Raw genomic sequence first — 15,796 nt, forward strand, 5'->3', positions numbered from 1 at the left:
CATTTTTCCAAACCCCTCCTTTGCGTGACGCTAATCGGCGGTGATTGGTCCGATTGGTCTTATTTTCATTTCATCTTGCCTGTAATGCCTGATAAAGCAGCGTTTGTGAGCGCAGTGCTGCTTTGTGTACAGCGTTACCGGGGAAACAGCTATTTTACCCTCCAGCAGCGGCACCTAGTGTCAAAGAATGAATTTGCATTTTCATTCAGACCAACGCAAAAAGACCAATGCAAAAAGACCAACGAGTGGGCGAGCAATATGCTAATGTTTCATTTTGACGTCAACATGAAACTGCTTGGGATTCGTTTTAAAAATGACTCGTTTCAATGATTCAGAGTCGACTCTTTCTTTTGAGAGACAATAGTTTTATACACGGTGCACTTACAGGTTTAAAACTCGGCAGGATGTTTTCATTCATGTAGAGCTGTGTTACACACTGCATGAAAGGTAATTTTCAAAAATCCATAATAGGGGCACTTTAATTGGAGGTGAGTGAGTACTCTGTGTGATGTGTCCTGTGGAGTTTGTGTTCTAGACTCCAGCTGTGATGTTAATTCATTCAATGTTAATTCATTCAGCATCATTACATAATACAGGCTAATTAAAACACAGCTCCACATCGTGAGTGAACTGCAGAGTTACACCATGAAAGATCTGGAAAGTCCATTGAATAGAAATGACCTTTCAAATCGTACTGTAGGGGTGAATTCACCAAACAGTTGATGCACTTTTGTAGGAATTGTTCACCCAAAAATCAATATTTGCTGAAATCTACTCCCCCTCAGAGCATCCAAGATGTAGTTGAGTTTGTTTTTTATTGACGGATTTAGAGAAATTTAGCATTACATGACTTGTTCACCAATGGATCCTCTGCAGTGAATGGGTGCCGTCAGAATGAGAGTCCAAACAGCTGATGAAAACAGCACAATAATCCACACCAGTCTATTAATGAATGTCTTGTGAAGTGAAAAGCTGCGTGTTTGTGAGAAACAAATCCATCATTGAGGCATTATAAGAATCCATAATAAAATTTCCTCCAGTTGTCACGAATCAGTTATCCTTTTATCAGCTGTTTGGCGATTCGTTCTGACGGCATCCATTCACTGCAGAAGAGTTGGTGAACAAGTGGTGTAATGCGATTTTAGCAGGTTGCTATTTTAAATCGGTGGCACACTGGACTGTAATTGGAGAATGTATGATTTATTTTTATTTGTAGATTGACAACAAAGAAAAGGAGAATAAGGTTGGTTTTGTAAAGATAAAAGTCAGCCCATTTGACTTCAGTGGCTGTATTGTGAGTTGTGAAACCCTGTTGGTTGTGTATCTTTCACTAGTTTGTATCATGTGCTCCTGTGATTGTGGTTTAGATTGTGGTTATCTTGTTGCAACGTTTTTTGATCATGGGCCGTCTTTTATTCCCATAGTTTCCTGTCCTCCCTCAAGTATTGTATAAAAAGTGTTCAAATTATGATAGTTAACTAAAGATTAGTTTTGGGACCGTGTTGCCAATCAAAAGAACTGAATTAGAACAGCTGCAGTTTTCGGCTCAGCAGGCACTCTTCTAGCGACGGCAACTAAATGTGAGTGCTTTGCTTTGTGTTATTACGTCCAGGCATTTTTAAAGCCAGACATTTTTCAATTAATTCTGCATTTTAAAGATGACGCTGTGAAGTTTTGTGTTCTGGTTGTCGTGGTTAGGCCAGTTTTTCAATCCACTCTGTGTAGCTGTTTTTAATGCACAAGCGCATCCTATGTGAATGGCCCCTTGAGCATTGGGCTGCTCCTGTTCAAAATTTCAACTTCCTTCTCTCCATCACCCTCACCCCCTGCCATTCATCCATCTGTTATTGACTGTTGTTTCTCCTTTCATCTGCATGTACAGCTTGACAGGCAGAAGGTGGGTTTGTGTGAGCTAAATGCTTTAGTTTGATGTATGACAGTCGTAGTGAAGTAGTCAGTGTCGTCGTATCAGATACTTTGAGCAGATGAATCAAATATTTAGGGAGCCATATTCTTCTCTTCTATTTAACTTCTTCCTCTTATTACCCAGTAGAATTATTTCTCTAGATTCTTCTTTCCTTCCCTTCCATTCTGTGTGCGGAAGATATTGTGGTGTTTGAGTTCATCTATGCGTTTAGTAGCTCTTTAAACTTTTTCTTTGTTGGCTTTCATTCTTATTGTCTTTTTGTTCATTCTTTCTTTCTGCAGTCTGTTGCTAAGAAAGAAAAGGTGTGTGCACCTACAGTATTTTGTAATATTGGTACTTAAAGCCTCTGTGTGTGTGTGTATATGTACAGTATATAATGCACCTAATGTCTATGGTGGTCACAGCCCTGGGGATGAGTATGTGTACTCTGAAGTGACAGCAATAATCAATCAAAAACAACTCGATGGAGTGCAGCTAAAGGCATGAAATAGAACGTAAAGTCTTGAGATTACTTTTTAAAAGTTTAACTAGTTCACACCATCCTAATAACGCAGTGCTTGGGTTGCAAGATGCTGTAAAAAACATCGCGCTGCATGTAGCTCATAGACAAACAGTTACAAAAATTGTGCGAAAAAAAAAAAGCTGCTTCATTATTTTGAAGTGAGAAGTGAAAAGTTCAAGTTCGACCCCTGGAGTAAGATGCCACCCACAGAATATATCCAAGCATATGGTCCCTAGTGGCATGTTTTTTGCTAGTGTTTTATTGAGATTTTGTAATTCCATGTATAAGATACATTTCAAACATAAACTTTATCATAATCTGTAGGCCATTTAGGTGGAATTATTCAATCTGAATTTATTGTTTCTTTCAATTAAAACTATATTACAGTGTAATAGAGATGTAACTCTTTTGACAATACTTTCAAAATACATAAATATACACATAATACACTAACATATAAGTTTGGGGTCAGTAAGAGATTTTTTTTGTATACGTTTATGCACTCTGAATTAATCAAAAGAGACCGTAAAGACATTAATAATGTTACAAAAAAAAAACTGAAGAAATGTATCATGGTTACAACAAAATATTAAGCAGCACAACTGTTTTCAACATTGATAATAATAAGAACTGATTTCTTTATTTAATGCTTTTTTTGTGCAACAAATCTGTTTCAGAAGATTTGTTAAAGATTGTTAAAATTTATTAGAATGCATTATGTTCATGTTCATGGACACTGAAGACTGGAGTAATGATGCTGAAAATCCAGCTTACATGACAGAAATAAATTACATTTTAAATTATAGTTATTTAGAAATATTTACTGTATTTTACTGTATTTTTAATGAAATAAATGCAGCTTTGGTAATCACAGAGAGATGTCTTTCAAAAACATTTAAAAATCTTACTGACCCCGAACTTAGTGAAACAGTAGTGTATTTGATTTAGTATTATTCATATATATATAACTAATAATTATAGATATGGTTACAGTTATGTATATATTATGTATATTTTAACATAGTCATTAAACATGTAAACATATTTTGCATCTGCCCCAGGTTCGGGATCATCTTCATGATGTTAATGTTTAGCTATAACAACTAAATTAGCAAATGTTTGCATTTATTTCCCTTAATGTATTGAATAATGCATCATTGTATGTGCTCATTTAGATTTAGCTTGTAAGTGCCTATAGTTTCTATTTTGTGTGTTGATTTGTGTATGTTTCTTTGATTTATGTGCTTGTTTCCATGTTCTGGCATCAGGGGGAAAAGAAGGACAAAAAGAAGGAGGTTTGTACACACACACACACACACACACACAGTTTGTCTGTGGTAGTGTTGCCTTGTAGTCTCTGGATCAACTGGACTCTGTGTGATATTGAATGTAATTTTGTTTCTCTGTCTCAAGGATGAGAACACGACCACAGAGGTGGGTGATGGAGCTGAGGTAATAAGCTAATGCACGTCTGTGTGTGTGTGTGTGTGTGTGTGTGTGCGTGTGTGGTGCTTTCTAAAACATGATAGAACAAGGTCTCATTAGTGTGAGGAGCAAGTGTGTGTGTATAAAATCTGATAGGAAGGAGAGATGTGTGCTGTTTGGCTGTGATCCTGTCCCCAGGACTCCAGCACTTCATTGTCAGAGTCTTGTTTTTAGGTGGAATAGGATTCTTGTGCCCTGATGTGACATAAAAACAATTACCCATAATGCAAAGCTTAAGTAATGATGTGCCTTAGGCAAATGATATGATTTAGCTGTTGTCAGTGAATAAACGATCATCGTTTTGGTAAACACAGTAACAGATGCTTATTAAACTTTTTTCTGCTGTCTTGGAGTGTTTTTCTAGAGCATAAGTCTAGAGCACACATTAGGACAGTCCATGTGTTTTATGAGTAGTTTAAAGTAGTCTTGTGTCACCAGGCTTTTGACTGAAGTTTGGTCAACTTTGCTACTTATTTTGGAAGTTCGGATCATTTTAATGACTTGAATCTTTGAATCATTTTCAGCAAAATAAGCAAATTCTCATTTAAGTGATTTTGTGTAGTTAATTTAAAATGTTATATTTTCAGTAGCCAAATTCCTCACACACCACATGTGCAATCTTTAATCATACTCGGAATTAGAAAATCATTGTAATGCAACCAAATGATACAGTTTTCTGCGTTTTTTTGGCCTGAGTCTTTGATTGGTCATGTTACAGACACATAGACTCTGTACAGAACAAAAAGCATTACAAATGAGGACAACAGAAGCAATCAATTGTAGTATTAAAACAACTAAAAACAGATCCAAAACTAAAAGCTAAAACTTTATAAATACTACTTATACACATTTAAAAAATAAAGAGATTAAATAAAAATGACAAATGCATACAACAAAATTTCAAAACTTAACATTTAAATGAAAAACAAAAAATAAAGCTAAAAACAATTCAAAATATTAAAGAACAAAAGGTATGAGTATAATAATGATTCTAACATAACACTAAGCCAAACACCAAAAAACCAACTACATACGTGTATGTACAACCACACACACATACATATATACTGTATATGTACATACACATTGTGATATCAGCACGTCTCCACACAGTAAACAAAACAAGCATATTAAAGACATTAATATTGTTACAAAACATTTCAAATAAAGACTGGAGTTATGTCTGTTGAAAATTCAGCTTTGGCATAACAGGAATAAATTTAAGCATTTTAAAATGTAATAAAATAGAAATCAGTTCTTTTAAATTGTAATAACATTTCTATGGAAGCCCGTTTCCGCCACTGAATAAAAAATAAAAAAGGTAATTGCGGCTTTTTAATCTCACAATTGGAACTTTCCTTCTCAGAATTGCGATTTGTTAACGTCTCACAATTCTAGATTTATTTATTGCGAGAAACAAAGTTGTGAAGGGGAAAAAGTCATAAGATATAAACTCACAATTCTGACTTTTTTCCTCAGAATTGCGAGTTTATATCTCACAATTCTGACTTTATAAAACGCAATTAGGAGTTATACATTTAGAATTGTGAGATATAAACTCGCAATTCTGAGAACATATCAGTCCCCCCCGCCCTCAAAATTGGACTTTAACTCGCAATTGCAAGTTTATATCACGCAATTCTGAATTTATAACTCCTAATTGCGTTTTAAAAAGTCAGAATTGTGAGATATAAACTCGCAATTGCGAGAACATATCAGTCTCCCCCGCCCCTCAAAATTGGACTTTAACTCGCAATTGCGAGTTTATATCACGCAATTCTGAATTTATAACTCGCAATTGCAAGTTTATATCTCACAATTCTGTGAAAAAAGTCACAATAACCTTTTTTTTATTTTTTATTCAGTGGCAGAAATGGGCTTCCATACATTTCACAATATTGCTGTTTTTAATGTATTAGAGATTAGAGCACAAGAGACTTCTTTCAAAAACCTTCTTTGCAAAATCTTACCAAACTTTTGAAAGGTAGTCTAGCCGGAATGTATGCATATTCAGATACTGAAGTTTTCTGGACTCAACTGCATTCACCAACCAGAATGTAATCACACTAAGCAAATTGTCCGTCACTTAATACACATTACACAAAAAGATAGCCACTAAGACTCACACACAATATTTGTCATGTGTAATTTTGCTAACTCTGAGAGATGGTGGTATGAGCTGTGTCATCAGGAGCATTTATCGCTATTGGACTCCAGTTTATTTAACTTGGTGTCTGCTGTGACGAGTAAATGCAGTTGTCAATACCAAACACTGATTATGTGAATGTGACCTTAGACAGAGAGTAGATTAGACCTTACATCTGTCAGACTAAAATTGAGTCTGACTTCGAATGTTTTTCCCATTTTATTTATTCTGTTTGTTTTTATTTTATCCTTCAGCCCAAAGATGAGGAAAAAGAGGTGTGTGGTGTTTCTCTTGCAGTTGAAATGTTAACATTCCTGCATTTATCTCAATTCTAACATTCAGAAGCGTCTGTGCAATCGAGGATTTGCTCAGCTGGATCATTTTTCTCTCTGTGCCCTTTCTTTTGTTTTCCCGTGTTATTTTCACTCTGTCCCTCGGTAGAAAGAGGCAACAGTCGACACAAAAAAGGTGCGATAATCATCATGGGTGTATGAGTGTGTGTGTGTATGTGTGAGTGAGACCGTGTCATGTTGTTTTGCTAGAAGCCTGGCTATCTCTTTCCTCCTCCTGAGACTTTCCCTATCACTGTGATGGCATAGTGCAAATAGACGTTCAGACAAACACGCATTTATGATCAGTTCAGTGCGTTCATTGGCCACAAGTATTTGTTGACTTAAGCCACAATTAAAAATGTAACAATTTCCACTAAATTTTACAACTAGAAAGTGTCCAAATATAACTATATCTGAAATAAACGAATATATTTGTATACGTTTGCTTAAAAGGCTTGCTTGTGCAACCTTTCTTTAATGTAAATAGCATTTGGTTTGATACTTTATCACAATGACGTTCATATATTGTGGTTCAAGTGTCCAAATACTTTTTGGGGCCACATTCTTGTGCAAATAAAGGATAAAGATGCTATTGTTCTATATTTTGAAAGTCTTATTGGTGCTTTCCGTCTTTGAATAGCCATAGGTTAGAAGACAGAAAGCAAACAAAACCTACTTATAGGTTTTCTCTGTTCTACCACCCTGAACCAAATCTGCATCCCTTACTGTCGATATTGTGTGATGTTTTAATTGTCCTTTCTCAGCAGCATTAAACTGGATAAACAAATTTTACCAAGGTTCATTATGGGAATGAAAGTGTAACTCCCTCACTCTTTGTTTTGGTATTTTTACACCTGCTTTAATTAAGCTGTTGTTGGATCTGACAGATATATTGCGGAAGATTTTTCTTACCGTTGAAAAACGGCTTTAATAGAGAATGTTTCCAATTTGTTTCACTTCCCTGATGCTGATGCACTTGCAGAACCATGACAAACAGACATGGTTACATCTTTTCCTTGCCTCTCCGCGCCTCTGCCTAGTTTAAATTCGATATTTTCTATTAAACTAGCACTTCTTCCCGTGTGTGTGTGTGTGTGTGTGTGTGTGTGTGTGTGTGTGTTTGCATGTGTTACTCTCAACAGCTCGACTCGGAGGCTGCAGATATCCTCAGTGACCTGCAAGGGAAGCTTAATTCTGTTCTGGATAACCTGAGTGGCATGTTTGCCAAGAGGTAAACTTAATTTTCTGAGCCTGAATTTCAACTGAATATCATTATTACAATGCTTCTGAGTGTTCTGCTTATAAATATCACCTTTGTCATAATAGCTCTGTCAGAAAATCACTGTTATTTGTTTTGTTTTTATTTCATTTTTTTTTTACTTTAATTCTAAAAATATTTTATTTATTTTATTTTGATGCATTTTGAATGCATCTATAAACACAAACTATAAATGAATACAATATAAACATTGCACTACAGAAAAATCTATTTTGGAAATAGTGTCGTTATCTCTGTCGTCTTGCTTGTTGGACTAATTTTGAATCTTCCGTTTTTTTCCCACATACCATTCCAATGTCCCTCTCGCTCTTTCTGTATGTGTATAGTTTCCAGGCTCGTATGAATGCATGTGTGCGTCAGATGGCGGAGATCCTGTATCAGATTAAAGGACCTCTGAATCAGAACACTCGTAACACAGCGGAGGCTGATGCAGACGACGTACTGCGGCCGCTTATGGAGTTCCTCGACACAAAGTCAGTTCAGCTCAACTTCCTTTAGTAGCTTTTAAGACCAGTTTCAGATCAGTTGTCAATTTTGCCACACTAAGGGTCTCCATGTGTGCCTATTTCTGTTTCTTGGCACACTTGGCATTCTAAAAAAAGAGTAGAGAAAAGTGAAATAATAACCTGTCATTAGTTCAGTGGTTCTCAAACTTTTTTGGTCACGCCCCCCTTTAAACCTATAAAAAAATCTGGCGCCCCCCTTTCCCGAATCCCCATCCCACCTCAGACTACCAAAAAAATTAATGCTTTTTTAATTTAAAAAACCTACAGGGAAAAAAAAATGCCTGCATCACTTGAAACATTGAAAAATAGCATCGAGAGAATAACTATTATTATTATTCTCTCTGTTATTTATTTATTTTTTTATTGTGGGTTTCATGCTGTCCGCTAAGGCATAGGACACACACAGGCTTTCCTCCTCACCAACGACATTAAACACCGTGTCTACACCGGACGCGAGTGGCAAAATACAGTAGAACCCATTATAATCAGTGACGCTGTGTACACTGCGACACGACACGCCAAATCCATAAAATGATTTGCAACGGTCGCTTTGTCACGTCCAGTGTAGAGCTGTTGCGGCGCGACATGACATGTGTAGCGTCCGGTATAGACACAGTGAGTGAAGCCAAGAGCAAGATATGCCTCGTCATATTTTCTGCATTTGAATGGCCAGCACCTGCCTGGGTCAGTGCGACTTCATCTATGGCTTTTCTCTTCCCTTTCACAAACCGATCCATCTCCCATTCTAAGTTACGTCCTTTGGCTGTTTACTGTTTTATTTCTTTTCTTTTTCTGCTGATGGCCCGCGCCCCCCCCCCGGCGGGCACGCCCCACACTTTGAGAACCACTGCATTAGTTGAATAGTACTGTATCTCATAAATTCCCCAGAGAAATTACCCCGACTGCCGAATGTAAAATGTACATACACATGTCTGTGTGCGATGTGTGTTGCAGCCTCAGCATCTTTGCGGACATATGTGACAAGACTGTGTTGAAGCGTGTGCTAAAGGACCTCTGGAGGACTGTTCTGATCTGCATGGAGAAAACGATTGTGTTACCTCAGAGCAGCGACAGTATAGTGAGCTATTTTACAGGACACATATACATGATGTTTAGTGTTAGACACCTAAAAACTCAATTCATGACACAAACAGTACTACGATTCTCTGTCCCTGCTCTCAGAACACCATGTATGCTCTTTTACTGGCACAAAGTGGTCATTATCAATGCTTATTATTATTATTATTATTATTATTATTATTATTATTATTTCAATTGTCAGTGTTAGTATACTATCTAGGAAAAGCAATGAGTACAGGACTCAAGCATTCAGAAGTGACAGCGATGATCAATCATGAAAACACAATAGTTCCTTTTGTGTTATTTATTTTATTTATTCAGTTTTTCAGTTTTTATTTTATTTTAGATTTATTTTATTGTAGAATTTTGCATTTGCAAAAAAAAAAAAAAAAAAAAAGATTGTCACAAAAGAGAAGTGACAGTGGTGATTGATCATGAAAATAATTCCATAACATTTCCTCAAAATGAAAAGGTTATTTTATTTTTACCATATTTTATTTTATTTCTAAATTTATTTTATTTTAAAAAAGAGCCTAATTTTTCTTGTTTTTTGAGAAGCCCTTTTCTAACTGGTGGCAACTTGTCTGATTTGTTAGACTGCAATTTCCACAGTGTTTTTAAGTTCAAACTATATTTTAATTGAGATGGCATCTGCGCTGCTTATGGCAAGTTGTTGAAATAAAAATGTCTAGGAGATAAATGTTTGCATAGTATTAGACTTATACTTGTACTAGAGTAGAAAACATGGCCATAATGGCCTTTCTATAGTTAACATACTTTTGACATTTAGGATGTTAATAATATAATATTTGTCAGCCAATACTGGCAGGCAGAGGTTTGAAATAATTTTTCTTTTTTTTTATTATTACAGGGAGCTCAACTTCTTACTGCTGCTAAGGAACTGTCTAAACTAAAGGTATTAACCATAAACACTTGAAAGGTATAATCTATAGCCTAAGGCAGTGGGTGTGGCTAATGCTTCTCTCTCATTATAGGGAGGGGTGGAGCCAAAGAGCTTGTCACCAAGGCAATGTGTGATCTTGGAGGCAGCACTGGATTCAATCAAGGTGTGTTGGTGGATATGGCATGCCTGCTGAGTTCCAACACGTTAAAGTGTTGAGTGTCTGCTTAAAAACAGAACTGTCACAGCAAGTCAACACATTGCACACTAAGTGTTTGGGTTCTTGGGATCGGTGCGTCATTAAAGTGTGTGGGAAGGAGAAAGAAACTGAAAGAGTCTGCTCACCACAGGCATGACTTCTCACACGTAATATTGTGGTCAGACAAAATAAGTTACTGTGAACTGTAGCACCTTTTGCAGAAGGAAATTCGTGCTAATTTTCTCTCTCTAATCTGCTACTGGGTAGATCTTCTTCCATGCTGGTGGAAACGGTTTAAAGAAAGTGTACCTGGAGAAGAGCCCTGAGCTGTCGTCGCTGCGTTATGCTCTCTCCCTATATACACAGACCACAGATGCACTTATCAAGGCGTTTGTGACAACACAGCATGCTCAGGGTGAGATACATACACTTGCACACGTTCAGTGGCTGACTTTTATCAACCCTTGCACATGGCCACACAATCTGTATAAATTATTTGACATTTGCAAGACTCATAGATTTTTAAAATGAAACATTTTTTCTTGCAGTTCAAAATGGTATGGGCATCAGGATCACCCCCAAGGAGAATGTTCGACCCGACAGAGGTGGGCCGAAGATTCGTTCATCCTTAACTCTTTGAAGGGCTAGAAAGAGAGAGAGTCTGAATTAAATACAGAAATATAGGAAATGATGGGGAAAATGGAATAAATTAATAAAATAATAAAAAATTATATACAATAAATTAAAGTATACATGCATACAATCTAAAGTTAAGGGGTCAGTAAGTTGTTTTTTTTTAGTCTCCTATGTTAAAAAGGCTATGATAATTTCACCAAAAACAGTAAAATAGCGATATTGTGTAATATCATTTTAATTTAAAATAAGTGCTTTCTATTTTAATATATTTTCAAGTGTAATTTATTCCAGTGATCGCTAAGCTGAATTTTCAGCAGCCATTGCTTTAGTCCTCAGTGTCTCCTCATCCTTCAGAAATCATTGTAATATGCAGTTTTGCTGCTCAAGAAATATTTCTTATTTTTCTTAGTTTTTTTTTTATTGTTACATTTTTTCACGTTTTCATGTTTGTTTGAAATAGAAATCCTTTGTAACATATTGAACAGTAGTGTGTTAATATATGTATGTATTTTTTTGTGAATGCATATATATACACATTTATCAAAAATATTTTTCAAAATTGACTCTTTGATATTTTTAGCATTTTATGAAAAGATTGAATTTCTCTTCCAACAAGTCAACTGCTCATTACTTGATTGTTCATTAAATATTTTGTCTAATTTGATTACGCTTAAGCTACCACTAGTTTTACTATATCATTTGTAATGACACATTTTACAGCATTTCATTAAAATCCATTCCTTAGAATTCCATATTTTTAACCACACTCACAGTATGAAGTGTGAAAACTACATATGTGACCCTGGAGCACAAAAGCAGTCTTAAGTCACTGGGGTATATTTGTAGCAATAGCCAAAAATACATTGTATGGGTCAAAATTATAGATTTTTCTTTTATGCCAAAAATCATTAGGATATTAAGTAAAGATCATGTTCCATGAAGATATTTTGTAAGTTTCCTACCGTAAATATATTAAAACTTAATTTTTGATTAGTAATATGCATTGCTAAGAACTTCATTTGGACAACTTTAAAAGTGATTTTCTCAGTATTTAGATTTTTTTGCACCCTCAGATTCCAGATTTTCAAATAGTTGTATCTCGGCCAAATATTGTCCTATCCTAACAAACCATACATCAATGGAAAGCTTATTTATTCAGCTTTCAGACGTTGTATAAATCTCAATTTTGAAAAAATGACCCTTATGACTGGTTTTGTGGTCCAGGGTCGCATATATTTGATTATAATATGTTGAATATACAGTGTTTGTGAAATGAAGTGGTTTGATCGACAGGCTCTGGGGTCCAGCGGCCGATTGGGGAAGCGGTGATTCAGCTGGATTTGTCGCCCCCAGCTGGAAACACTGAGCAGAAACTCGGCGTCCGAGGTGAGAGCACTACAGCAAAGAAGAGCTAAATTTAGGACTCTTATCTGTGCATTTAAGTGTCTGGTGAGATAATGACGATTTAATCAAGTCCCCCTGGTGTCTTTTTATGAACTCTTTATCTCTTTCTCTTCCAGTGATTGCAGTAAATGACATGAAATGGCAGACCTCAGGGATGTTTCGTCCATTTGTGGATGTTAACCTGGTCGGCCCACAGCTTACAGAGAAGAAACGAAAATTCACAACCAAATCGAAAAACAACAGCTGGACTGCAAAGTACAACGAGGCCTTTCAATTGTGAGTAAAAACGTGTCTACTCGCTTTGAAATACCAGCATTTTCTATAAGAACAATACTAATACTTACTAGCAGTTAAACTTTTATTTAAAAAAAAATAATAAAATAAATAAATATATATATATATAAATATAAATATGTGTATTGTTTCCTTCCTTTATTTCAATCAGTGTGTTGGGTAAAGGCGTGAGTCTGGACTGCTATGAGATTCAGATATCGGTGAAGGATTATTGTTTCGGTCGTGCGGATCGGATGGTCGGGATCGCAGTACTGCAGCTGCGAGACGTAGCAGACCGGAAAAGCTGCGTGTGCTGGTGCCCCTTGGGTCCGCGTATCAACATTGATGAAACCGGGACCACCGCACTACGAATCCTCTCTCAGCGCTCAACTGATGAAGTTGCCAAAGAGTTTGTCAAACTAAAGTCTGAGACCAGACCTGCTGATGAGGGGAGGTGAAGATGAAACTCAAGGTTGACCTCCTCAATTTGTCATTAGGATTAAAGAGGACTGATTAAAACGGAAGAGACTTCGATAATATGAGACGAATGAAAACACTGACAGACAAACAAGCGTTCACAAACCATTCACACAAGGACCTACACTGTTTATAAAATTGCGTATGTTTATTCAAAGCCTTAAGAGTCAATTAACTGTCTGACTGGCTTTGCATCACACTCTACATTATGGGCAACAACTCACAAAATGAGTGCTAGCATTGAGAATAGCGTTCCCACCGTCATGGAAACACTGGAAATATCAGGGAATTTTCGAATGTTGGTTTCCAGGCATGAAAAGTCATGGAAATGTAAAAAAAAAAAGTCGGTATTGAAATATTTAATCAGAAATCCCAGCATTTTTGTATCTAGTTAAACAACTTGAAAATTCATGGAAATGTTAAGAACTCTTAAAAAGCCAAAATACTAAAATATTTTGTTGGCTAGAAATTGGTATTTGTGAGAGCAGTCTCTGCATTTTTGTTTTATGAAAATTATCTAGTTAATCAAATGACTGGAAAAGTCATGCAAACAAAAAAAAAAACTTAAGTCAGCACTAAAATATTTTGTTGGCTAGAAATCTATTTGTAATCTGCATTTTTTTCACAAAAATGATCTAGGTATTCAAATGACTGGAAAAGTCATGAAAATAATTTAAAAAAAAAGTCTAAACTAAAATGATTTGTTGGCTAGAAAATTGGTATTTGTGAGTGCGATCTCTGAATTCTTTGCAACAATGTTTACAAAATTATCTAGTTTATCAAACAACTTGAAAAGTCATTGAAATTTATTGGTAAAAATGTGTGGGAGCCCTGTGAGAAGAGAAAAGCAGAACGCTACGCATTTTACTGAGCACTTCACAGATATTTCAAGCGCATCGTAATGAAAGGTATAAATGACATTACAAAAAAAAATGTGAGAAGATGCGAGAGTTTTGTTAAACATGAGTCTATGGGCTCATTCCACATGTTCTTCGTGGCCTTCTGAATGGGAGGAGTCTTATAGCAGGGGGAGTGGTCTAACAAGATTGATTTACATTGGCTGCCTATTCTTTGATTGACAGGCACAGATATGCACATTTAGACACGTTTTTCTCTATTGGTCTTGTTCACTAATGTGTTCTTGAAATCTTATCTGTGATACCTTCAATACATTTATCACCGTAACTTGAAAGACATTTCTAATAGTCTGACTGCTCCAAAGATCATAGTAATCCCCCCAAGTCTCAAAACAGATAAATACGCAAGTAAATAAAGACAAATATAGACCAGCCAGTAGTGCCAGCCAATGAGAAGGGATGTACTGTATGAAACTTTGTTTACCTTGTGCCAAGTAGTTTGTATGCTCTCTTTTTTGAGGTGTAATGGAGTTATGGTTCGTTTTGTTTGTAATATATGCACAACCAAACAGGTGTAAACACAGTCTGTAAAGTAGACTACCACATGTGCATGCATTTATTGTAAAATCCAGCTTTTGGTCATATGTTTATTTATGTTTTGTCAATATGTGGAAAGCTATTTATGTACTTTAAACTATGGAAGAGATCACAGATTGAATTGATATTCTGAATTTATTTATAAATTATTTATGAATTAACGTGTGACTCTGATCTTTCTTTCTGATGTGCATTTGGATGCATAGATCTGTGGTTGTAAAACCTACACTCATTCTTTCTAACTTTCTATATGACTACGGTTCTTCCTCTTAAACCATTTCCTCTCTTTCTTTGTCTTTAGCATTTAGCAGCAGAAACATGTCATTTTGAGTGTTCCTTCTCTCTTTAGAAGTTCCTCTAGAGGAATCCGATCCTTGCCCAGCTTTGCGGTTCAAAACCACCAGGCCATTTCACTCCTTGACCTCTGCCTTTAATAAGGTGACCTGTTTTAAAAATCAATGAAACAGAGGTAAGACTCGTTTCTGTATAATGCAGATCAATTATTTGCATTTAATGTTGGTGTATTTTGATGTGGAATACATATATTTAATAGTGGGTGAATTACATTAAAGTGCCCCTATTATGGGTTATAAAAGGTTCATATTTTGGTTTTGGGAGTCCCCAACAACAGGTTGACATGCATGCAAGGTCAAAAAACACTTTCATTGTCTTATAATATGCATTTATTTTTACCTTACTTGCTCAACGACTCCCAAACGATTCGTTAAAACCCCTCTTTTGCGTGATGCTAATCTGCAGTGATTGGTCCGATTGGTCTCATTTTCATTTCATCTTGCCTGTAATGCCTGATAAAGCAGTGTGTGGCATATACTTTTTCACATCTAAAGTAAAGCTATTTACATGGAAAAGTGTTTAATGACAGTAAGTACTCTTTGTGTGTGTGTGTGTGTGTGTGTGTGTGTGTGTGTGTGAGTATGCTCAAGAGTGTTTAATAGTTCAGATTAGTATGATTAACTTGTTTTCTTTTCTTTATAATAAGGTTACCTATAGTCATTTCCTCATAAAACATGTTGCATGCATTTTTGAGCAGTGCTGTATCAGGACTATTTTAATGATTATTCACTTACAGGACGGAAATAAGTCACTGGCCTGTGATAGCTTTCTACCTAAATTTATGCTTAAATACTTGGTTATAGTTTGCGGACAAATTCTTTCCCAGAAGTGAGCAAAATAT

The 15,796-nt window shown here is 35.9% G+C and overlaps 1 protein-coding gene across 1 annotated transcript in view; it reads left to right on the forward strand.

The window, feature by feature from the left end:
- Positions 1-13,630, forward strand: part of LOC107684986 (protein unc-13 homolog B-like) — a 62,360-nt gene extending 48,730 nt beyond the window's left edge. The window contains exons 31-47 of the mRNA XM_016481391.1: positions 1,217-1,243; positions 1,883-1,897; positions 2,209-2,229; positions 3,698-3,724; positions 3,843-3,881; positions 6,315-6,335; positions 6,502-6,528; positions 7,535-7,623; positions 7,998-8,144; positions 9,132-9,255; positions 10,129-10,173; positions 10,253-10,324; positions 10,625-10,772; positions 10,906-10,962; positions 12,287-12,379; positions 12,514-12,673; positions 12,843-13,630. Of these exons, the coding sequence (XP_016336877.1) occupies positions 1,217-1,243; positions 1,883-1,897; positions 2,209-2,229; positions 3,698-3,724; positions 3,843-3,881; positions 6,315-6,335; positions 6,502-6,528; positions 7,535-7,623; positions 7,998-8,144; positions 9,132-9,255; positions 10,129-10,173; positions 10,253-10,324; positions 10,625-10,772; positions 10,906-10,962; positions 12,287-12,379; positions 12,514-12,673; positions 12,843-13,128 (1,398 nt within the window). The 3' untranslated portion in view covers positions 13,129-13,630. The remainder of the gene's footprint in view (positions 1-1,216; positions 1,244-1,882; positions 1,898-2,208; positions 2,230-3,697; positions 3,725-3,842; positions 3,882-6,314; positions 6,336-6,501; positions 6,529-7,534; positions 7,624-7,997; positions 8,145-9,131; positions 9,256-10,128; positions 10,174-10,252; positions 10,325-10,624; positions 10,773-10,905; positions 10,963-12,286; positions 12,380-12,513; positions 12,674-12,842) is intronic.
- Positions 13,631-15,796: the final 2,166 nt, after the last annotated feature.

This window comes from Sinocyclocheilus anshuiensis, unplaced genomic scaffold (assembly GCF_001515605.1).
Source record: "Sinocyclocheilus anshuiensis isolate Anshui unplaced genomic scaffold, SAMN03320099.WGS_v1.1 scaffold605, whole genome shotgun sequence".
Taxonomy (NCBI): Eukaryota; Metazoa; Chordata; class Actinopteri; order Cypriniformes; family Cyprinidae; genus Sinocyclocheilus; species Sinocyclocheilus anshuiensis.